The sequence below is a fragment of the Rhododendron vialii genome, chromosome 1a, assembly GCF_030253575.1.
Source record: "Rhododendron vialii isolate Sample 1 chromosome 1a, ASM3025357v1".
Taxonomy (NCBI): Eukaryota; Viridiplantae; Streptophyta; class Magnoliopsida; order Ericales; family Ericaceae; genus Rhododendron; species Rhododendron vialii.
Window position 1 is genome coordinate 33,604,865 of NC_080557.1, and position 22,211 is coordinate 33,627,075.

The window sequence follows — 22,211 nt, forward strand, 5'->3', positions numbered from 1 at the left end:
TGAAGGTGAAATCATGCATCTTCTACTTCTATACATCTCAATACATGTCAAAACCCGACACTTTTGAAAAGAACCAGAAAAACAAACACGTTATTTTCTAGTGTACCAAATATCACAGGCAGGTAATATTATGCTGTACAAGTAGTTATAATTGGCCATGAGCAGAAGAAGATCAAACTCTATGCATACACCTATTTCACAAGTATAAAAAATTTCAAGATTCGAGTTCAGTCAGCACACTGTTTCTAGTGCCAAGAGCCGGGTGCAACTTCATTTGGAGAGACTTGCTGAAAGAGGCTGGAAATTTGTGTTCCCGACAAACCAGAAGAGAACCCACTTTAAATTGTTGAGAGTGTACTTGAGAGCTCTGGTAAAATTTTCTTCTTCGTTGAAGCTTTGTGCGATAGAGTAGTTTCCAACTCTATCATTCTCAATCCTGCAAAAGGCAGCCCAAAATTCTTAGAGGCCGCCGCTAAGCACGGTGAGAATAGGCATTCCAAGTTATTATCAAAATTACCTGTTAATTGCTTACAGAAAACCCAACTCTAGCACAATAGATGGGCAATTGATGGTCAAATTATTCACATTCAAATAATTCAAAACTTTTCAGGCAAATAATTCAGTATTGCTCTTTAGCCCAATACAGTATTGCTCTTTAGCCTACCACTCTATTAACATTCAAATAATTCACAACTTTATATTATTGTAACTAACAAGTATTTCCATTAAGCCCGACTTCCAAGCTACTAGAAAACATTTTCAACAATTTGTGTGATAAAAGACAATTACAAGAACCAAGTACTTCCAGGTTTCTGTTTCATGCCAAATTAACGGAACTTTTAGGCGTGTTTCCAATAGCTGTGGCTACAAATTTCAGATTCTAGATTTTAGAGTCTAGTAGAAGTATAAATACATGTTCACTATAGTTGTGGCCCTTGTGGGATTATAATTAAGCTGTGGTAAACGCTGGTATTGTTTACTGCAAAAAGGTGAAAATCAGCTTGCAAAGTAGTTAGATTTTAAAATCTGATCCAAAAAGCACTTCAAACCCAGCTTCTATAAAATCAAATTGTATTTTCTCTTTCAGCTTCTAGGAATCCGTATATTCTCAAAATCTGTTGATAAGAATTTATGACAAACACTTACAACATGTAGTGGGCCAAATATGCTAGTTCGGCCACAGTCACTACGTTCAGCGAAAGGCCGGGTTAAACTCCTCGATTCTATTTGATCTGATCGAGGCATTGACTGGGTTGCTAGGTCCGATCCGGTCGGGCTCAGTTCGGCACAAACGGTGTTCGGAAAAGTTAGTATGACGATCGGCCTATGCTGAGGTTGACACTCAAGCTCTCTTTAGGCTCGGACATGGTGGTTCGGCCAACTTGTAATAAGGTCGAGTCGAGCATCAAACTCTTAGGTTCGGATAGATAGGCTCGGTGGCAGCAACATTCGGATATGGAGTATCCAATCGCCAACTCATACAGAGGTCGGTGCTCCTAAGGTTCGGACATTAAGGTTCGGCCAACTCATACTGAGGTCGACGCCTCTCACTATGGTTCGGACATTATGGTTCGGCCAGTGCTCCTCTCTATGGTTCGGACATTAAGGTTCGGCCAACTATACTGAGGTCAATGCTCCTCTCTTTGGTTTGGACATTATGGTTCAGCAATGATGATGCTCGGGCAGGCAACTGGGGCTTGTTGGTCCTTCGGCAATAGACATAGAGTCGCTACAATCGGTCTAGTGCTCAGACACTAAGCACGGCGGTGAATATTGTGCCAGCCCATTCATATACATGTAACCATCTTATCCGGTATGACGAAGGTGACGTCGTCATCCGAGCAGTTATGCGAAGAGATAATCACTAGCGCACGTGGGTATGCCAGCTCATGCGTAAGGTTGTTGGCAACCTTATCTCTTACATCAGCCGAAGCATGCCTACTTGGGGAGCATGTAAGGATGCTCTATATAAAGGAAGCTAAGCAACCCTAAAGAGGTACATCATCTCCTACCCTCAAAACCCTAGTGCTTTACCTTCTTGCTCTGCACTATCTCACTCTCACGCCGGAGGACCATTCCGGAGTCCCTCCGGTGTGGTTTGTTAGTCGTGCTTCGCTGTGCAGGCTAGATAAAGGGTTAGGCAACCCCAGTCGCTGACCAGGAGGCTCAGGTGAAGGGCTAGGCGAATCCAGTCACTGAACCAGGAGGTTCAAAGGGCTAGGCGAGAACCCATCTATCCAAACTAGAGGCTCAGGCGATGTAACCAGATCTTTGATCGATTGCCCCACACAACTTTTTAAAAGCTAAAATCTCAAAATTTGCTCCTACGATTTTTCATGAACACTCACAGAATTTTTTATAAACACCCACGAAGAACCGTTTTCATTGTGCCATTTTCCTGTCCAACGAATTGAGAGGGGCAACATATGAAAATGTCCATTAATAAATGAGTCTGGGTTGCATGCTAATTATGGCACCCATAAACCAAGAAATTGTGACATGCATTTTCACAAACCATTCTAAATGTTGTTGTTAACAATTTGCATACATTTTACTAGAAGGCTGTTCCACATGTAAAGTCCTCCATCCAGTTGGAGATGCAAAAGTAGATAGAATAGAAATAAATTACCAATAAGATTGGCTACAAAATTTCTGTCTTGATGGCTAAACAAGAAGATATTCATGTAGAGGGGAAGAAAGTAACTGCAGTAGTCTCATTACACCCGACCTATGGAGAACGAACACTTTGTCAGACACTTGTCCGACATCGACACTCTCCTGACATGTGTTTGACACCCAAAGCTGAAGTGTCCTAATTTTTCTCAGCGTTTTTGGTTTGGACACAAAATGCTTCGGATACTATAGGGACACTCGCACTACCTTGGGGATGTTAACCAATTAGTAGATTCTCGTAAAGAGTAGGAAAGTCTTTTTTTTTGTGATACATGATTTATTAGTAGTAAAGATACATAGATGACGAAACGCCTTTGGTTTATTCTAGTACTTTTGTGAATGACGGGATGAGAGATTTAAGGTATATATGGTGTTACATATTACAAAATTAGAGCCTTCTTTATTCATATAATTGAACCTCTCTTCTTTTTTAAACGTGTCTCCCAACATGTCGGTGTCCTCTATTTTTTTCCCCTAAAACTTAACGTGTCGATGTCGTGTCCGTGTCAATGCTATATAGCACCCAACAATGTTACCAGCATACTTTTAAAGTCAAACTCATCCTATTATATGCCATGTTCACACAAGCATGCTCACAACGAAGTCTTCGATTTTCTACAAGATAGCGACCATAGCTATATCAACATCACAATATGGAAATCTGCTCAATTCAAATTTCAAGTATCAGAGGGACTTACTTAAAAGGCAGCTTGAAACATTTCTCAGGTGGGATGTTGTTTTCTTTATCCTTGGAATTTGCGAATTCTGCAAACTCCTTAAGACAAGTCAAGAACAATTTCATTGCTTCGTCGTATCTAGAGCTCCAAAACAAGTTCACCGGGCCATACCTAAGAAAAAATATCAGTTATACACTCTAATAGGGAAAAAAGAAATTACGCGCAATGGGAAAAGGAAAAATGACCCCAAATATCCAATGCGAACCCAGGCCACACGAAAGAATGCACCTGAACGGTCAGATGTAATGAACAAGATTAGGAGACTGACTGGCCATGAAATTGTGTGTGATGACACAAACAGAATAGATATTATGAAACAAGTTTCCTTCATAAACATGGTCATAAAAGAAAAAGAAAAAAAGAAAGAAAGAGAGAATAAGAAATCCAAGACAAAGTACTTGGGTTCTAGGCTATATCATTGATGTAATAGTTAACAGGTTAGGAAAGAGAATTGACTTTGATCTCAATATCCACACCACCCACATAGGTTAAAGAACCTCAAGGGGCATGGGTCACCAGGAGAAAGGCTTCCCATTCCTTGGCAAGAAAGATGTGTCATGAAAGAGGGTTCAAGGCAATTTTAAAAAGTTACTGGGGAAACAATTAAGGAGCAGAACAAAACACCCCTTCATGTGCCATGTTTTGGTGGGGATTAAGGTTCTAAGAAGTTATTGTGGAAGGTAGGGATTAAGGTTCTAAGAAGTAATTGTGGAAACACTTGAGGAGAACACATCCACCCATTAGGTATTTATGCAATTTTAAGAAAGTTAGTAGGGAACAATTAAAAAGCGAAAAAAATCCCCCCTTCAAGCGCCAACTTCACAAGGCTAAGCTGCATTGATTTCCAAGTCTCAATGAATTTAGAATGACCAAAGAATCATTACTACATGTACTTACAGCTCATACTTATTGCTCCTGCTGTCCATAATTTGAGAATAACTCCCCATAGGAAGAACCTTTATCCGGTATCTGACAAAAATAAATTAAGGATAAAAAGATCCTCATTCAAAAGGACAACATCTGATAGAGTTAAGTGGGAAACAAGGTAGCTTCAGATCAACTGGCATCACCCAGCTTGGGCCCCGCCCACCTTTAGTCCTAGACTCCCAGGTTATATTGCCTTGGTAGTAGAAACAGCAAGATCTTTTTCCGGAAACATAATTGAGAAAAAACAACTTATGTTGAGATCTATCTAGCACTAAATGCTTAAAGGTTCTAGGAGGGAAATTCCCTGCAGTTTCCTCAAGGAGGAAAGCAGTTTAAATCAATATTTCAAAACAAGGTTACTTATAAATATATATAGTTCAAAACAAGGTTGACTCCATTCTGCAAATCTCATTAGCCGACTACAATGGTATATCCAGCCGGATCATCCCTTATACAACTACAGCTCCTAGAGAATTCAATGACATGATAAGTGTTGCAATCTCGATAGTAAAATGCAGCTCATAGAGAAAAACAAGAACCACGTAGTGATGATACAGCGTTTGTGGTGCCAGCACAGTTTGATGCCACACAGAGGCACATGTATGAGAGGTTTCACACAAAGATTCCACGCGTGTTTTAACATAGAGACCGCCATAACTAGAAAGAGATGTGGAATTTTGGTAGCAAAATGCCTCTAAGCCCCTTCAAGTTAACTTCCCACTATTTCCCATGTACCGCATACATGCTCTTACTCTTAATTTTGGTCCAAGTACAAATCCATCTACTTTAATGGAAGCTCAATCAACTCTGTGCCTATGTTTCTCAACATTGTCTGTCCAGGTGTACATACACTGCTACAAGGCTGATCAGATATTTGCATCACCTTCAGTTGACTGACGCAACTAAATTTTAACAGCAGAATGGTTTCTATAGAAACACAAGAGAGATGCATGTTCCGATAAAAAGGATACGAGAATTTCGGCTGAAAATATTGAGCCATGGTATGGAGAAGAAGGCAAGCTTGGCCCCAAGCAGCATTTTTCTCGTCCCACCCTACCTAAGCATAATCAAAACATGGAAACTCTGTAATCGAGCGATCACTGCAAGATACGGAAAATTAATATAAAGAACAAAGTTTTGATTGTATTCAAGAGTGCCATCAACTGCCATTTTTCTGGCCAATAAACCATTTGAACTTGCAATTGTAAGCTCGTGTAATAATGCTCATTGCCCATTAAGGGACTCTCAACTATCAATCCCTCAAACAAATTGCAATTAGGTTCTTTTTCTCTATCAAAGCACAACATTGGGTTGATGGGTGGTCACAGGACCCATTCAAGTCAACTGCACCTAGAATATGTAGAGAATGACAAACAACTACGCAAATATATTTGTTCAGCCCCCTAATAATTATTTGTTCAGCCCCCTAATAATTGCATGTTGCAGCAGAGGCAAAGAGAAGGGGATAGATCTCAAGTTGAATTGCTCAATCCAGAGAACCCCATTAGTGAGAACTCTCTCCCGATCAACATAAGCTTATGCCGCTTCCTAAAACCAGTTCATTAAAACATAATGAATAGGATAATAGGAGTGCAGACATCAAATTGGCCATCCAAGGACATTTTCAAGTAACAACCATGCATAGTATTCAGACTGGAAATGTCATGGAACTCTTAATTGCTTCAAAAGGTGCTAGAGTGGGAAAAAGAAGGAAGCGGGTTTGGGCGTGATCTCTCTTTGTTTGATGAGGGTGATTTGGCGTGAAAGAAATTCGAGATGCTTTAAAGGGTCGAAAAGCCTTTGTTTAAAATCAAAAGTTTTTTGTTGAATAGCTTGTATAGTTGGGACAAGAGAGATTGTTATCCGTCTCTTTGACCAATTTTTAGATCGGTTTGAGCTTTTTCATCGTGGGAGTTTAAGTGTATAGGGCCTTGTTGTCTTGTGGCCTTCTTTTTGTAGGCAATATCTACAAACCACCCAGTGGGCATCCTAGATGTGGGCCCTAAAGGATTATGGCTTTGACACATGTGCCTGCAATGCACAGTAAAATGGCAGTGAGACATGATGTAAAGGTTTGGCTTAAAAAGACATTAGTAGTCCTATTTTTATTTTAAATCACAATACTAGGTAGCAATTTCTCCCTACTTTTTTTCCCGTTACTTTACGACTTTTTACTTTTCCCATTTTCACTAGTTTCCAAACCAACCGTGCTATTGAGTATTAACACAAATAAGTTTGCATAGATTTGTGTACAGATTTTTTGCAGAACCCACTTTTGGATCTCACACAAATAATTCGATCCATTCATTAATTTTAAAATATTTGATCCCGTAAAAAATCAGCTCAATATGATACATGTAAGTGCTTGATCCAATTTTATAACTTTTCATTCAGGATTTTGGATTAAAATTCTGAATGAAAATTGTAAGATTGGATCAAGCACTTACATGTATCCTATTAAGCTTATTCTTTACATTGTCCCTCAAAAAAATATTTTAGAATTAATAAACAGATCGGATCATTTGTATGGGACACAAAAGTGGGTGCCAAAAAAAATCTTTGCACAAATCTGTGCAAAGCAAACTGCGTTCATAGTAAAGTAGCATGAGATGTCCTAATGCTTGTACTCTTTGTTTTTACTGCTTTAGGCTTTCGAAATGCTGCTGGAAACAAGGGTTTAAACTTTGAGTGGTCTGCTATATAAAAAAAAACAAAAAACAAAACTATAGGTGTTAAGAACAGGAGCTCAAGTCTAGAATTGTTGTGGTATGTTCAGTGTGGTTCTTGTGATTTCAAGGCAAAAATGGACAAAAGGTCTTTGCGCATAGATTCTACTAGACAGATCATGCACATATTTTTTCGAATGGCTCACCTCGGGTCCCTAAAAATGATATGAACTATTCATTTTCTTAAATTTTTTTTTTTGTGGGGGTCTTAGTAAAAAAATTCAGCTCAATCGAATATCAGTAGGGATATTTTCAAAATTTGTAAGGCAAACCACCCAGTTTCACACTATGAATGCTGAAGAAACCCTTCTCAATATTCGACTGAGTTCATTTTTTATAGGAATTCATAAAAAAAATTTAGAAAATAAACAGTTCAAATCATTTTTGTAAGACCTTAGGTAGGTCCCACAAAAAATGAACTGTGAAGTAAAATTGGTGTCCATAGCACTGTCCAAAAATTAAAAAGTGAAAGAAATAGGAGAGAGAAAAGTCAACCAAAAGTATCTTTTCAAAGTTCGCATATACTCTCTAAGGTTAAAATCGGCATTTAGAGAAATATGAGAGCTAGTGTCATAGAAGTTGACAAAAAAAGAATAAACGGGAGTAAAAGGCTGACAAGTCAGACTTTTCTGTGCAGTTGGGAGGATTACCCCTCTACCGAGGCGATGCCCACTGGGTAGTAACTAGCAAAATCCTTTTGTGCATACGGGCGGCAATCCTTAATGCCTTTTTGGTAATATTATCTTATACTTATAAAAAAAAATAGTATTCTTACCAAAATTTTAGGAAGTCGACCCAATCGGAAGTTGCTAATTGTTCCAAATTCTCCATCACTCAAGATTGGGAAGGCATCATTAAGCACATTGGTTTTCTTCAATAACTCCAAATGTGCTTGCGAAACTTCAATCTTAGCCAAAATTGCATCCCTCTCTTCCTGTTTGCCGGGGGGGAAAACCCAGTTAAGTTGTGGAAAAAGCACTACCGTTCTTAGTACTTCAGTGCAACTAAAAGTTCTCCAAGATAATCAGAACGTTTGACAGATGAGGGTGAGATGCCCAGCTAGAGTTACCAGATTAAGGCATAATCCAGGTGGCAACATACCATTTTCATGCATGACATGGAAAAGGTCATTGTCCAGCAGCAAATTTTACATAAACATTAATATCAATTCACATTATTACTGTCAAATCCCCCACCCCCAGTTTCCCCTTTCCCTTGGAAGGGTATCGGACTATCGGGAACAGGTGCAATTAGGGGATGTAATTTACTCACCAGAGGATTTGGTTGAAATATTTCAAAGATAAGTATGTGAGTTGGCCTATAACAAGCAGAAGTTATCTATTGAGGACAAAGCTACAAAATCCACAAAAATGTTATGCATGCAAAATCATCGGAGGTAAATGATGTCCTAAGGAAAGGACAAGCAGCAAACACCTGGTGTGAAATTAGCTGGAACTGGAAATTGTTGAACTTGTGCCAATACCTGGTATACATGTGATTAAAAAAATGGGAGAATTAGCAACAAAAATTTCCTTGATTGACATCATTCACAGTAAATAGCATGTTTCAAAATGAAAAAAAAACCCTACAAAGTCAATGGCCATTTGGCCCATTCCACATTTCATCAGAAATCGTTCAAATAGGCACTTTAGTTTTGCGCAAAATTTCGGGGAAAAAAATTTACCGCTCTTCCAACTCTGTGAAGCAGATAGATTTCAACTCCAATTCCTTTAGTTCGCTAGTCACTTTCTCACACTGTTTTTCTGTCTCTTTAATTGCTGCTTCAAGGTTCCGTTCTTCTTCTTCAATCTTAAATTTCATCAACAGAAGATAATATGACCAACAAACATATTGAATCCAAAGCCACAATTTATGCATGAGATTTCAACTAAAACTAACAGGTACTTTCTCTCTCTTAATAGGTAATAGAAGCTCTTACTGTCTAAAGGTTTAGGAGAAATACATAAATAGCAAGTACGATCAAAACCAAGGTTCTGAATACCATACCAGCTATGGAACGGGTTTTTTCCGGGTACCGTTTCCATTCTATTGATGTAATCATGTAAAAATCACATGATTAGTATTTACATTTGTTGTTTGGATTAACATGAGTAATTAATATGTTTCACCAATAAGCCATGACTTTCAATCTATGAAGTATGAACAACTTACTTAAACAAGCGGGTGATTAAAATGTGAAAGTTATATATACATTTGGTTGGGCAAAACGAAAACCATGAAAAATGTGTACCCCACTATGTATTTCTTTCCTTCAAAATTGAAGTGCATCAACTTCATTGTCCAATGTGTAGCGAATCAGACTACCTCTTGCAGGCTTTCATTGAACTTGTCCAGCTGTATTCTCACAAAAGACTCATTTATTCGTCTCTCTGCAAAAGAGATTAAGCAGCAGGCACCCACCCAAAAGGAACGAAAATTACACGGAATGGCCAGTATGGCCGAGATCAGCCAAGAATCACATGTAAATATGGAGGAACGAACCTGGAAGTTCATGGTACTAGTTTTCAGGTAAAACAGTACGTACCAGACCCTACCGGCTGTTATGGTAGGGTATTCAAAACCTTGATTCGGACAAACTTGATGTTGACGTACTTATCAACATACATAAAAGTACATCCAACATAGATCCACACAGGGCTCGTTATTTTGCGATTTCTCGAAAAATTGTACGGCAAACCCTTTGCCTCAACTAGATGAATGAGTATAAATTGTACAACAAGTAGCCAATAGCCAACAAACAAGGGGCAAAGAGCTCCAAGAAGCACGAGTTTTTACCATAATGTTCACCAACTAAACTAGATATATTTTGGTGTTTACTTGCCGTATTAAAGAAAAATAAGAACAATAAAACTAATGCAAAATTAGCTCTTGTAGAAAAGAAAATACAAACCAAACCGAGCCTTATGTCCTAATCAATTAGGGTCGGCTGACTTGGCTACATGAATCTTTTTTCTCCATTGAGCTTTGTCAAGGGCCATTTGTTCACTCAAACCTATTAGACTCATATCTTTGCGCACAACAGCATCTAATGTCAATTAAGGTCTTCCCCTCCCCATAGCGTTACTACCCAAAGCTATCCTATCTGCTCTCTTAACTACTACATCTCCAGGTCTACAGTAGACATGCTCAAACCACCTTAGTCTATTTTCTCTCAACTTCTCCTCTATAGGTGCTATACCTACCATCTCACACACAAACCGTTTCATTTCTAATCCGCTACACCCATCTTGCACACCTGTTGTTTCTTAATCATGAATGAACAAATGACAACCCTAAAAATTTGGTCTCGGTGACTAAATCAACAACTACAATCTTGGTTGTTCCAATCGAATAAACAGTTTGCAAGTTGCATGTCCTGTAGTATAAGTCAATAATGAACCAAAAGGATTGCCTAGCATCAACATTACATTACAAAAATCAATACTCTAAAGGGCATAGTTCTCTAAATACCCAAGAATGAAAATTTTCGGTAATGGTTGCCCAGTGGTTCATGGTCAAACGCCCACTGGGCACACCATGTCTCTCAAGCTGCTAAGAAAATAATTTAGTGGAAAACAAAAAGAAAACCCACAAAATCAATTACCTGTAATTTTACTCATTCCATAGAAAACATTTGTTGGTTTGTTTTTATGATAGAAAAAGCAAAGTGATCGAAGCATGGGAACTGGATGGGGAATAAAGCACCTTTAATTTCTCCTTGAGAAATTCAGCTTCACTAAGAACATTGGGTGCCTCCCCCTCTAAGAACTGGAGGCAGGCTTCATAAGCTTTGATGTCACTGTCAACATCTTCAGCCTCCTTATCAAGTGTATCAAATAACACTCTCATGCACTCCAGGCATAATGGTTGCTCAACCTGGAAAGGAAAAATAGAAAAAATACCAATTCCAACAGTTAAGTTCTGAATAAATAAAAATATGAAAGCAGTACAATTCCCACTGAAGCTCCTTCTTCCATCACGGAAATGATAGTACTCATGAATACCTGCATCTGGGTTGTAGCAATACCAAATGCACGCTGCAAGACAGTTATGATCGAGTGCAGCCCAGAATTATTTGACTGCATAGGAGAACTCGTTCCTCCCTGTGATGATAAATGAACCCCACCTTCATCAGATGTAGAGTCACACTGGTAGACAGACGCAGCCGGTGGAGGCAACACCACGAACGACTCTTCCATTGCCTTCCCAGACTGACTTGAATTGGGCTGCACCCCTCCGCTGCGAGGACGAGGAGGAACCCCCTGAACCTGATTTCTCTGCTTTGGCAATACAACAAAAGAATGGTCCATACTTGTGGACCCTAACACACTTCCAGAACCGTTGATCAAAGAACCGTGCATTCCTGCATCGTTTTATTTTTGAGGAGGAATTAAAAGCTAATGCTTTGAAATCTTTGTCGTGTTAAAAAAAGGAAGCCCTACGAATTAACATTAGAAATAGATCAGTTCAATGAGAAAGACAAACTGAAGAAATACAAGAAAGCTATGAAGTGATATTTTTTAGCAAAAATTCAACTCATCCATAAACTCCAACATCTTCAAATAACGGAAAGAAGCAATATCATATATAACTTGACAAACACACTACTTTTCTTATACAAACTCAAAATGACGTCATTGGCACAACTTTGTAATCCCAATTGGATTTGAGGTGGAATAAACACCTGACTCCTTTAAACAACGGTCATGTTGTAAAACTGAAGTCCTGTGAAGCTTAATTCACATTAGATACATTAAGAGACATAAAAAATTGAAAGCTCCATAATCAAAATACCCATCTCATTCATAAAACTCAAACACTTCTTTGAGTACTATTCTCAGCAATATTTCTATAAAATGACAACAAAGTACAAACACTTCGCTATTACAAAATCAAACCAAACCAAACAAAACTAGTTCTTGTGTTTCAATGTACTGGTGTCCCCTATATGTATCCCTTTTTGCCATTCTGATATGTCAGGAGCCATATGACAAATCCATCTTCCTTTTTACCACAACTTTCCATGCCAATTTAGGCCTTCCCCTGTCCTGGCATTTTCACTAACAATTTGCATTGCTTTAGAACAAGTGGCGGCCCAATTCCTTGATCAATTGGACCGGTCAAAGCCTCGGAAGGCCAAACAATGTTTAATTGTGGATTTCCCGAATTGGCAAATTTCAGACGAGCTCAGAATGGGCCCAAACTAGGTGGGCTGACTTATTTTTGCGTTGTGGTCAAGACTCACCATCCTAAGGTGTGACTGATGGTGGATTTCGGCCTAATTCCTTCGTTTAGGCCTTCCATTTGATATTTTTGCCATTTTAGGAAAGTTTTAGAACGTTAATAACTCTTAGCGTATAATTCCTTTTCAGTTTGATCTTTTTAGGAAAGTCTTATTATTCTTCCTAATTTTTAATTTTATTAGTTTCCCCAATTTTCAGGATACTGCATTTTTTATGGTAGGGTTTGCTAGGGTTAGGCCTCTTCTCTTATAAAAGGGGTTGTAACAACATTATGCAGTATCTTTAATCAATAATACTCTCAGACTTTGTCTCTTTCTCGTGGATTCGAGTTTTACCTTCATTTGGATTAGTACGCAACTAATCTCTTGTTAATTCCGCTGTGTCATCCTTACTGCTTTTTCCCCCCTTTTTAGAAAGATATTAGCATTGAAAAAGAACAACTAAAAAGAAGGGAAGGGGGTAGCCATTGAACCCCTGACTATAACTACACACTCAAAACACCTTGAGTCACACCAGAAACAAAAACTACATAGCCTAGCTACGCACTTGGCAGAATTACTGACTAGTTCCCTATTCCAACCATACATTCCAAGCACTACTAGTCTACCAAACTATTGAATCTCTCATACAACCTACAAGAACATACACTTCAGAAATATAACCAGACGATATTTAATTGGGAAATCCTTAAAACATTTGAGGAGGCAAAACCATCAAATTCATTCAGCACAACCAAACAATCAAGTTGGTTTCACCATTGGACATATACATGTATGTATACTTGTATACATATATATATATATATATATATATATATATATATATATATATATAGATGGCCAAAAAAGACTATTCGACGCTGTTTTGTTATGGCGAAACAAATTCGGTTAGCCATACAAAATTAAGCAGCTAGACGTCAATTTTATTTAAGAAAGAGCATATGATGATTTGAGAGTTACAACACAGAGAGAGAGAGAGAGAGAGAGAGAGAGAGAGAGAGAGAGAGACCGGAGCGAGACGAGGAGAAGGTATCGTCGAGGATGCAAAGGTAGTTGCGGCAGTTCTGGCAGACCCACGTCTGGAGGTTCGGGTCAACAGGCAAGATCCGACCCTTATCCGCCATGATATTGCTGCTCTTCATCGCCTTCTCTCGGTTTCCAGTAACAGATTTATGCTCGTGTCATGTCATTGTCAAGTGAAGAAAGAGAGAGAGAGAGAGAGAGAGAGAGGATCAGTAGAAGATTGGCATGAGAGAAACTCTCTCGTTTCCGTTCGTTCTTAACAAAGTAATTACTTATATTTATAATTTTCCAGCTTAAAAATAATAAACTTATTAAATTAATTTTTTAAGAAATATGAAATTTATTCAATAGATTTTGATGACATTTTTTGAACAATGCAAAAAAAATCAAATAATTATTTTTTGATAAATATATTATTTTTTAAGTTTAAAAATTATAAATAAATATTTATTTTTTACGAACCTTAGTAGAACAAGCCACATGCTCAGTAAGTAAAGTCTTACCATTAATTCTTATCCCCACGTTTATATAACAAGCAAACAAAAATATGGAGAAACCAAGTTTGTCAAATTGATTGTTAGGGCTATGGAAAGCCTTTGAACTCTCCGTTAACCAACATATTAATACCTCTGATGTATAACGTATGACAAAAAAATAGTATATATTAAATGTACAACGATATTAATTCCTTCAATTTCTTCAATGTTTTGGTGATATATTTCAAGTTGTAACATTCCAAAATTTTAAAATATAAATTCGTAATGTTTAAAAGAAACTTAAAACTTTGATTAACTATGCGTTAACAAGAAGATTTGCCTAATGAGATTTGGTATTATCAAATTTGACTTTTGAACATAGTTGTCAATCTTGTACAAGCCGGTACATACCAGATTTGAGGAAAACCGATACCCTAACTTCCAATACCGTTTCGGACCAAATACCGGTGCTTACTGCTTGGTACCGGCCGTTTCGGAAAATACTAGCCCAGACAAGGTTACCGAAAATCCCGTCTAGTATTTTGCAGAAATAGAATTTTTTTTTCCTGGGTATGATGTATCTCTCACACGTTATTCGGCATCCTCGAAAAAATTAACCAAAAAAAACAAAGAGAGAGAAGAAAAAAAAAACGTTGTCTTTCATAATTTTAGCAAAATGTGGGCTTAATTATAGTACGTGTGCGAGGCTCAAATCCCGGATTTGCACCCCCTCTGCGCGTGAATAACCCGTAATGCGCACCCGGTTAATTGGTTTCCGAATCAATTTTTTGGGCTTATTTATAGTGTACATGCGCGAGGCTCAAATCTCAGATTTGCACCCCTCTGCGCGCGAATAACCCGTGATGCGCACCCGGTTAATTGGTTTCTGAATAAGTTTTTTCAAATTGCCTTCGGCCACGACCCATTTTCCTAAGCGCGCGAGACCTCTTCTTAGGTCGTCATTCACAAGCCCACTAGTGTGCAAAATCATTTAAGATAGAAAAGAGTTTTGTAACTAGGCAATGTGAGACAAAAGACAAACACATAGGTATTTTATGATGAATTGCATGGTATGAGAGATTTTTTTTGAATTATAATTATATATAATTATTATATATATTGTAGTTGCGATAAATTCGAAACGGTACCGGTATTTGATCGATACCGGTACGTACCATACCAGTAGAAAAACCGATACCCTAGAATGAAGATATTCTTGTCATGGCTAATCCATGATCAAAATCAGAAACGTTTATTGTTTGAATTAAAATTTGAGCCGTTCATTAATGAAATGGATGGCCGGATAATGCGAGGTGCACCACAGCGCCCTGAAACCACGTCCTCCTCTTCTCAAACCACCGTAGCAATCCTGGCTTGCTCTAGAGTCTAGACCATGTAAGATGATTGATACACTCAAATCAATTTCAGCATTAATGGATATGCCACACTCCTCTTCTAGTCCAATCACTGCCCCATGGCCACTTTCCTCTCACCTCCACGAAACCCAATTGAAACACATGCAATTCTCTCTCTCCTCTCTTTAAACAACTCAATTTCGTCCGTCTTCCTTGCTAAACTTTCAGAGCATAGTCACGGAGAGTAAGGGAACCCTAAGCTTGAGAGATAGAACTCCATAGCTTTTTGAGAGAGAAAGCTTGAGAAGAAGGAGACCAGCAAAGATGGTAACAAATAGCAACTCACGTGGAAGCTCTTATTAGAAAAGAATTCGTCCCCAAAGACCAAAGATTTATGCGGACCTTGGACTTGATTTGATTATATACTAGACAAAAACGAAAAGGAAATGGATATGAAGAGGGAGAGAGCACTTGATTTTTTTAAAAAAAAATTTTGGTAATGAAATGTATCTCTGGTTAGCTTGTGTGCACTTCAAAAGCGATTCCTAGATCCCTAGAGTTGTTAGCACGGACAAGGAGAATCAATTCATTCTAACTGCCGTAGGAACAAAAACAAACTCTATTCAATTTATTTCTCTAGTTGGTCACCAAATGGAAAGCAAAAAATAAAAAAGCTAAACACTAGTTCATTGTTTTTGTCAGCTATCACCAAGCAAGAAATTTAGCATTGGAAATTGAGGCTCCGTTTGTTTGAATATGAAATATTTTTAACAAAAAACAAATTTGAAGCCGAAGAAAATTTGTGAATTTTGATCACAGGAAATAAGATTTGTAAAAGAATTTGTTAAATCAAGTCCACTTATTGCCACTTAGGGTGCGAAAAGCCATAATTTGACATTTTATTTTTGGCAAAATCCAAGTCCACCAATATGCAATTTTTCATTTGGATTTTGCCAAGCCATTGTCATCTCTCTCACATTGTCTAAGCCATTTGATTTGCACTATAAAATGACATGAGTTTAATCCAATAGTATTGTTTTGAGATTCTAGCAAAATGTTTCCAAACTGATGTAACAACATTGGAGTACTTTTTTTCCGGCAAAAGTAACAATTTATTAAGAAAACTTGATAAGGGTACATCAAGTTGGAAGGAAGGGAAGGGAATTCAACCAAAGGTTCGAGTATTAATTTTTTGGCATTGTAACACCGTAGCATTAGCAAGCCTTAATTGCAATTCAAAGAGAAAGCAAAGCTTGCTGGACTTCATTAATTGTTATTTTCGTAAGGGTTATGATGAACTAACTGACTGATTACAACTACACCAAATTGATTTATTTGCTGATGTAATTAAACCGCTATCTGAACAGAAAAATTCAGTAGAAATGATGTGGAAGAAAATTCCAATGTACTGCACACACGCACAGTGACGCACACAATAGTGAGGGTAGATTTTGAGCAGAATTACAGGAGCTGCTGAGAGATCCGAATTGCAACGACTTCTCCATCAGTTCCAGCTCTCATGGCATGGTATTTTATCTGGAGTCCTGCTTCCACAAAAAAACCAGACATGGAGATACTTATGTTGGACTGAATTCTTTCACAGTTTAGCCATGTAGAGTTATAAAAACAGGAAGATCTAAGTGCCATGCATATAAATGTTCAATACGAGTGAGCCGTTCGACTACAGTGATTCATTGGCAATGCTTTGTGCAGAAGTAATAATATATGAAAGGGAGATTCATAATTCAGGAGGCTCTTTTACCTTCATTTTCTTGCAAATTGGTGTTGACTGCTACTCCATGAAGTGTTACGATAGCTTTCGGCTGCCAGTCATATGTTTTGCCCACCCATGATTTGAGATCAAATACCTCTGCCGATGCATTAGGAAGTTCGTACATCAATGGACAGAAGTAACTACCCATTTCACTAGTGGATATTAAGAATTGCGGGACATATAACAGCTCAACACTCATTATTTCCTCTGGTTAAATGTTTATCTATCGGATGAACAATTTGATACTATAGTCCTTTAACATATTTTGAAGCAATTGCAAAACGCATCATTCATAGACTATATCACATTCAGGTTTCTAAGAGAAGATATTGACAACTAGTGACAGAATGTTCCAACTTACAAATGCTCAATGAACTTGCAACCAGTCTAGCAAGATAATTAAGGTCTTCAAAAACAAGAAATTTTGTTGGGGGAATATGGTGATTTATGATTCATCAGAAAGAATTTCTGTAATCTTTCCTAGATGAGTCAAATTGTATATAATAGCCAACTTCTCTATAGCATTATTCGAAAGTAAAACTAAGTCAGTATTTCCTTTTCCAAAAGGGACCTCAAGACTTGTTCCTATTAAACTCAAGTACATATTCCATAAATGAATTTCTAGTTGAAACGAAGCAGGTGTCATTGCAAGATTCACACAATGTTGGTTAGCTTAAATTATTATTGGTCACTGTCTCACAGTTAGTGCTGTTTTAGATTAAAACTGAAATTCAGTAACAGAAGTTACCAGACGTTGATGGATCCCTAATATGTTTGACGTCAAAAATGCCACCAGAAGCTCCATCGGCATGCTTTTTGATATCATAAGATCCTAACACCTCGTATTCCCAACTCCCATCCTGGTATCCCATGCTCAAGAACAGCTCTATATGCCTTGCGTCCAGTGTCTGCATTGTTCCTGTAAAACACAATGAACTTTAGTCCTGATTACTTCCCCAGCCTCATTCAACCTTCTGTTTTTATATGAGATTGTTATTATGGGCTCAAAATGACAATTACTGAACTAAAAATCATTTTGTACTAAGGTACTCAACAAATGTAAATGTACTGAGACTGTACTAGAGGAAAATTTTCTGCAATTTGAGTGAAAATGGAGCTCTTAAGAACCAAGTCGTCAAATTCTACAAGTCATCAGGAAATTACAAATGGTTTGGGTCACATGCTTTAGTTTGATAGTTTGATACAATTCAAAATTGTTCACAACCGGTAAGAAGAATGCTGGTTATAATTTTAATTCAATACACCTAGGAAATGGAAACAATGTGACTGTTGGTTTGCTATTACTGAACAAGAGCATGAAAAACACTATCCAAACCTTTTTATGTTACTTCAGCAAGACATGAGGACAACACTTCAAAACTTTGTGCATGTGCCCTTTTCCCTACAAGGCCTACTGATGGACTTCCATATGCATCATAACCATGCTCCACAACCACCCATCTTACTAGCCGTAATTGATTACATGGAACTTCAATTATGGTGAACATATTCGCAAGAAAAAGAGAAGAATTTCACTAACCATCACAGGTGTTGAGGTCACAGACAGGGCATCGAACTAGCTGTAAATCTGAAAAGATAAACAAAGAGAATATGCAGTTGGGACAAGTGATTGGAATTTTGAATGCTCACTAAGAAGTTGTGAAGGTAGTAGCATGAACTTGGGAAAACTGACCGGCTATCCAGATTCCGGTTTTAATGTTGTTTAACTTGCAAGAGCCGCTTGACTGCAACATTTTCTCTGTGGTTTCTTCTTGTGATTTTCTCACAGGAAGGATCAGCTTCTCCGTCAGAAATGCTACTGGCGAATCAAAGAAAAATGCTCCGATTCGCATCCAATCTGATCCAACCATCAAAACAGATGTATATATAATCATGAACCTTTTAATAGATTGGAGTTACAGCATAGATCGTGTATCTCACTCGCTCTTGTTTAGCTGAAAAGTAGTCCAAACAAAAACATCCCCCACTAATTTCTATCCCCTCATGCAGCACCTCTGTAAATTTTCTATACATGGAGATTGATTTAGATTGGAATTTAAAGGAATATTCAGCTCCTTGTTTAGTACACAAAGTCACTTCGCTATTAACGTGTCCTCTATAGACGAGAACGGATCAAATCAAAGGTAGAGTAACCTTAGGCCATCTTTCTGCTCGGCATTGACTGTTAAAAGCACCCTCACTTAATGAGATGCGTATATTCCAAACGCTTTTAGACATAGTTATGCATCCTCAGCAGTGTACAGATCGACGTGTAGTACCTCATTCTACTCACAAGTTCTCATTACAGATTCAAGAGGGATACAACAGTGGCCTTTAAAAGAGCTGCACAAGTGCTCTACACATAATCCCCATGCCACTCATTGTCCAGCTTCTTGTTTCATACATCCAGTCACTTAAACTTATAATGTCTTTCTAGACGGGAAAATGATCTAAAATATCCCGATATGATGGTTTTTACTTTTCTGCAATCTTTCTGTACTATGCACTATTGGTGGCACGTGTATGGATGCTATGAGGGAATACAATTAAAGCTAACATGCAGGGTGAGAAGGTAGAGTCATTCAGTCAAACAAATATGGATAATTAAGCAACTTAGCCAACGTTTGATTTACTGGAATGAAATGGTCATTTCACGATGTCCATTGGCTAAAAAGTTGCAGAATTACTTCGTTACAAATGAATCATCATTAACCAATTAACTTAATGGCCATTACATTGGAAGGCCAAAGAATGACCATTCCTTTCCAAAATCATTCGAATGAACTAAACACGACCCTTGACAATTCAGAACTTATGTACCCACTCTAGGTGGTGCACAGATTATGTACCCATGCTAAACAAAGGAATATAACATCCCGAAGAAACAATTTATGAAAAGCCTTAAATCCAGGGCCATAATCTTCAGGTATGTTCTGAGACCACAAAAATCTATTTTCACCAATCATATCCCTGTTAATCTTTGCAAAAGTCCTATATAGAACTACTTGAAGTTGGGGATGAAAGGGGAGATTTACCAATATGTTTCTCTGGCTGACGGAACATGTAAGAGTGACTTCCATCTGAATTAAACAACCAAACTTGGTCAGATCATTAGAATCTCATTAACACACCAATTTATCTAACTTTGTTGCTCTACCTACAAATGCAACTGTCAAGAAAGCTTGGAAAGTCTAGATCATTTACTGAATGCTGAAGCATAGAGTTGGATCCATTTGGAAGCCACAACTTGAGGATAGGGGACCTGGAGATCTCGCAAACAAGCAAACTTCCATATGCTTTCCTCCATCATTACTTGGTTAAACCACCTGCATGTTGATGCGAGCTTCACCAGAGATTTACCGTCCAAGTACTTGGCAATTTCAGTCCATAGATCATCTTCATACCTTTGTAAACAGAATAGAAACAACACCGATCAGTATGTGCAGCAAATGGAATTACAATGAAATAGAACTAGTCACCGATGGAAACTACCTTCGAAGTTTAGTTAAATTTCCAATGGAAATTCAAAGTCCGAAAAACCAAAGAAGGTGAAAAGTATGAGATGTATGTTATAATCAATGAAATTCAAGAAGTACCAAGCCCTAGGTCACGTAATCCTTTGGTAGGTAGGACTCCCCCTACTAAGAATGTTTGGCCTGGCTCATTAGCTGCAGCTCAAAAGGTGCTTTCATGCTCGCACCCATAGCTCACGCACGCACATTATGTGACTTGGCTATCAACTAAGACTCCCAGGTTGGTTCAAGTTACAATCACTTATTTTCTAAGCAGTTGCAAAAGGAAAAATAAATAGAAGCTTTTAGTTTTTTCTAATTCTCCTTGCGGAACAGGAGTAAATGAAAAACCTTCAACTAACAAAGTCTAAACAACAATATATCAATAATCAGCACAGCATTTTCTCCGAGAATGATCCAGAATGCGATCACATTGTTAAGATCGACGAATATATTCGAGTTTAAATAAGAACGGCAATCACAGGTTCAAAATTCAATCAAAAGTCTCAGACCCCAGTGACCAGTTGAGTCGGCTGCAAACGAACCGAGTTGCTCATGGCGGCTCGGCTCGCAAACAGATCGGTTCGTTTTTATAGGCTCGCCTCGTTTAAAGAGGCTCGTTAATTAAATTAGCTAGGCTCGGCTCCTTAAAACAAGCCAAGCTTGAGTTTTAGGCTAGTTTAGCAAACGAGTCGTGTTAAGGAATGTAACTGAGCTCAAACACTACGGATCGTTTACACCCCTTCAGCAGATCAAAGGAGGATCTAGATAGTATTAGGATCAGAAGTAACTCAATCTCCAACATCTTATGCTTTCATTGATCTACAAAATTACGAAAATGCCGTAAAATTTGACTTGACTTCCTGATCGAATTCAAAGTCCGGGTAGGGAGAACTGTATAAAATTCAACCGAATTTTAAATGCCTTTCGTTTTAATTTTATTTTTCCTCGGAAAATTAGAGCCTGTATGTAAGAATATCTACGTAAAACATGCACACACAGCAGCAGCTCAATCCGACAAATATCTTCTAATTGATGTCCGAAAATTCAATTCCTATCGAGTCCACTCGATTTCGAGGTTAAATTTGAAATGCGGAGTAGATTATGAAACTCGAGCGAACTTCAAATGCTTTCAGTATTTAACTATTTTCGCTCAGAAATGCATGTAGAAATACCTATATGTACGTAGATCTCACACACACAGCAGCTCAATCCAACAAATATGTGCTCATTGATGTACGAAGAATCCTAATCCTATCGATTCCGTCTCGATTTCGAGAGTAAATGTAGAATACGGATAGAAAGAAGTTTACGAAACTCAAGAGAATTTCAAATGCTTTTCGTATCTAACTCGTTTTTTCTCGGAAAATTTGATCCTGCATGTAGAGTACCTATACGAACGTAGGAAAAACACACACACACACACACACACACACACAGAGCAGCTCAATCCAACAAATCTCTGCTTATTGATGGGGGGAAATCCCGATCCTATAGAATTCAGCTCGATTTCCAGATCAACTTTGGAATAGGGATAAAATACAGCTAACAAAATTCAATTCAATTTCAGATGCATTTCGTAATTCAACTCGGAACATTTTGAGAGAGAGAGAGAGAGAGAGAGGACCAGGAGAAAGTGGAGTGAGGAGTGAGGAAGGTGTGTCGAGGAGAGAGGCAGGGGCAGATTGCCTTGGCTCGTCGCAGTCGTTTCCCCATTGGAGTAATTGTTTTCCGCTTCTGCAAGTCCAAAGAGTAGAAGTGGTATT

General features: G+C 38.1%; 2 protein-coding genes across 6 annotated transcripts; both read right to left on the reverse strand.

The window, feature by feature from the left end:
* LOC131306963 (beclin-1-like protein) lies at positions 1 to 13,580 on the reverse strand. Of its 5 annotated transcripts, XM_058333396.1 has the most exons (11): positions 13,315 to 13,580; positions 11,068 to 11,426; positions 10,769 to 10,939; positions 9,389 to 9,565; positions 8,748 to 8,872; positions 8,498 to 8,546; positions 7,839 to 7,997; positions 5,309 to 5,394; positions 4,308 to 4,379; positions 3,372 to 3,521; positions 1 to 436 (listed from the first exon to the last, which is right to left on the reverse strand). In XM_058333396.1, the coding sequence occupies exons 1-11, from the start codon at positions 13,445 to 13,447 to the stop codon at positions 271 to 273; spliced, it is 1,647 nt and encodes a 548-aa protein (XP_058189379.1). In that variant the 5' UTR covers positions 13,448 to 13,580; the 3' UTR covers positions 1 to 270. The 5 variants fall into 5 exon arrangements, with proteins under 5 accessions (XP_058189379.1, XP_058189387.1, XP_058189382.1 ...); XM_058333404.1 differs by lacking the exon at positions 9,389 to 9,565; XM_058333399.1 differs by lacking the exon at positions 7,839 to 7,997 and having other exon boundaries at positions 13,315 to 13,570.
* A 2,936-nt stretch (positions 13,581 to 16,516) lies between these two features.
* On the reverse strand, positions 16,517 to 22,180 carry LOC131307013 (probable F-box protein At3g61730). Its single transcript, XM_058333444.1, has 8 exons — positions 22,073 to 22,180; positions 20,138 to 20,337; positions 19,969 to 20,013; positions 18,627 to 18,791; positions 18,474 to 18,521; positions 17,682 to 17,852; positions 16,922 to 17,029; positions 16,517 to 16,703 (listed from the first exon to the last, which is right to left on the reverse strand). Exons 1-8 carry the CDS (start codon positions 22,159 to 22,161, stop codon positions 16,621 to 16,623), a joined length of 909 nt encoding a protein of 302 aa, XP_058189427.1. The 5' UTR covers positions 22,162 to 22,180; the 3' UTR covers positions 16,517 to 16,620.
* Between the last annotated feature and the right edge of the window lie 31 nt (positions 22,181 to 22,211).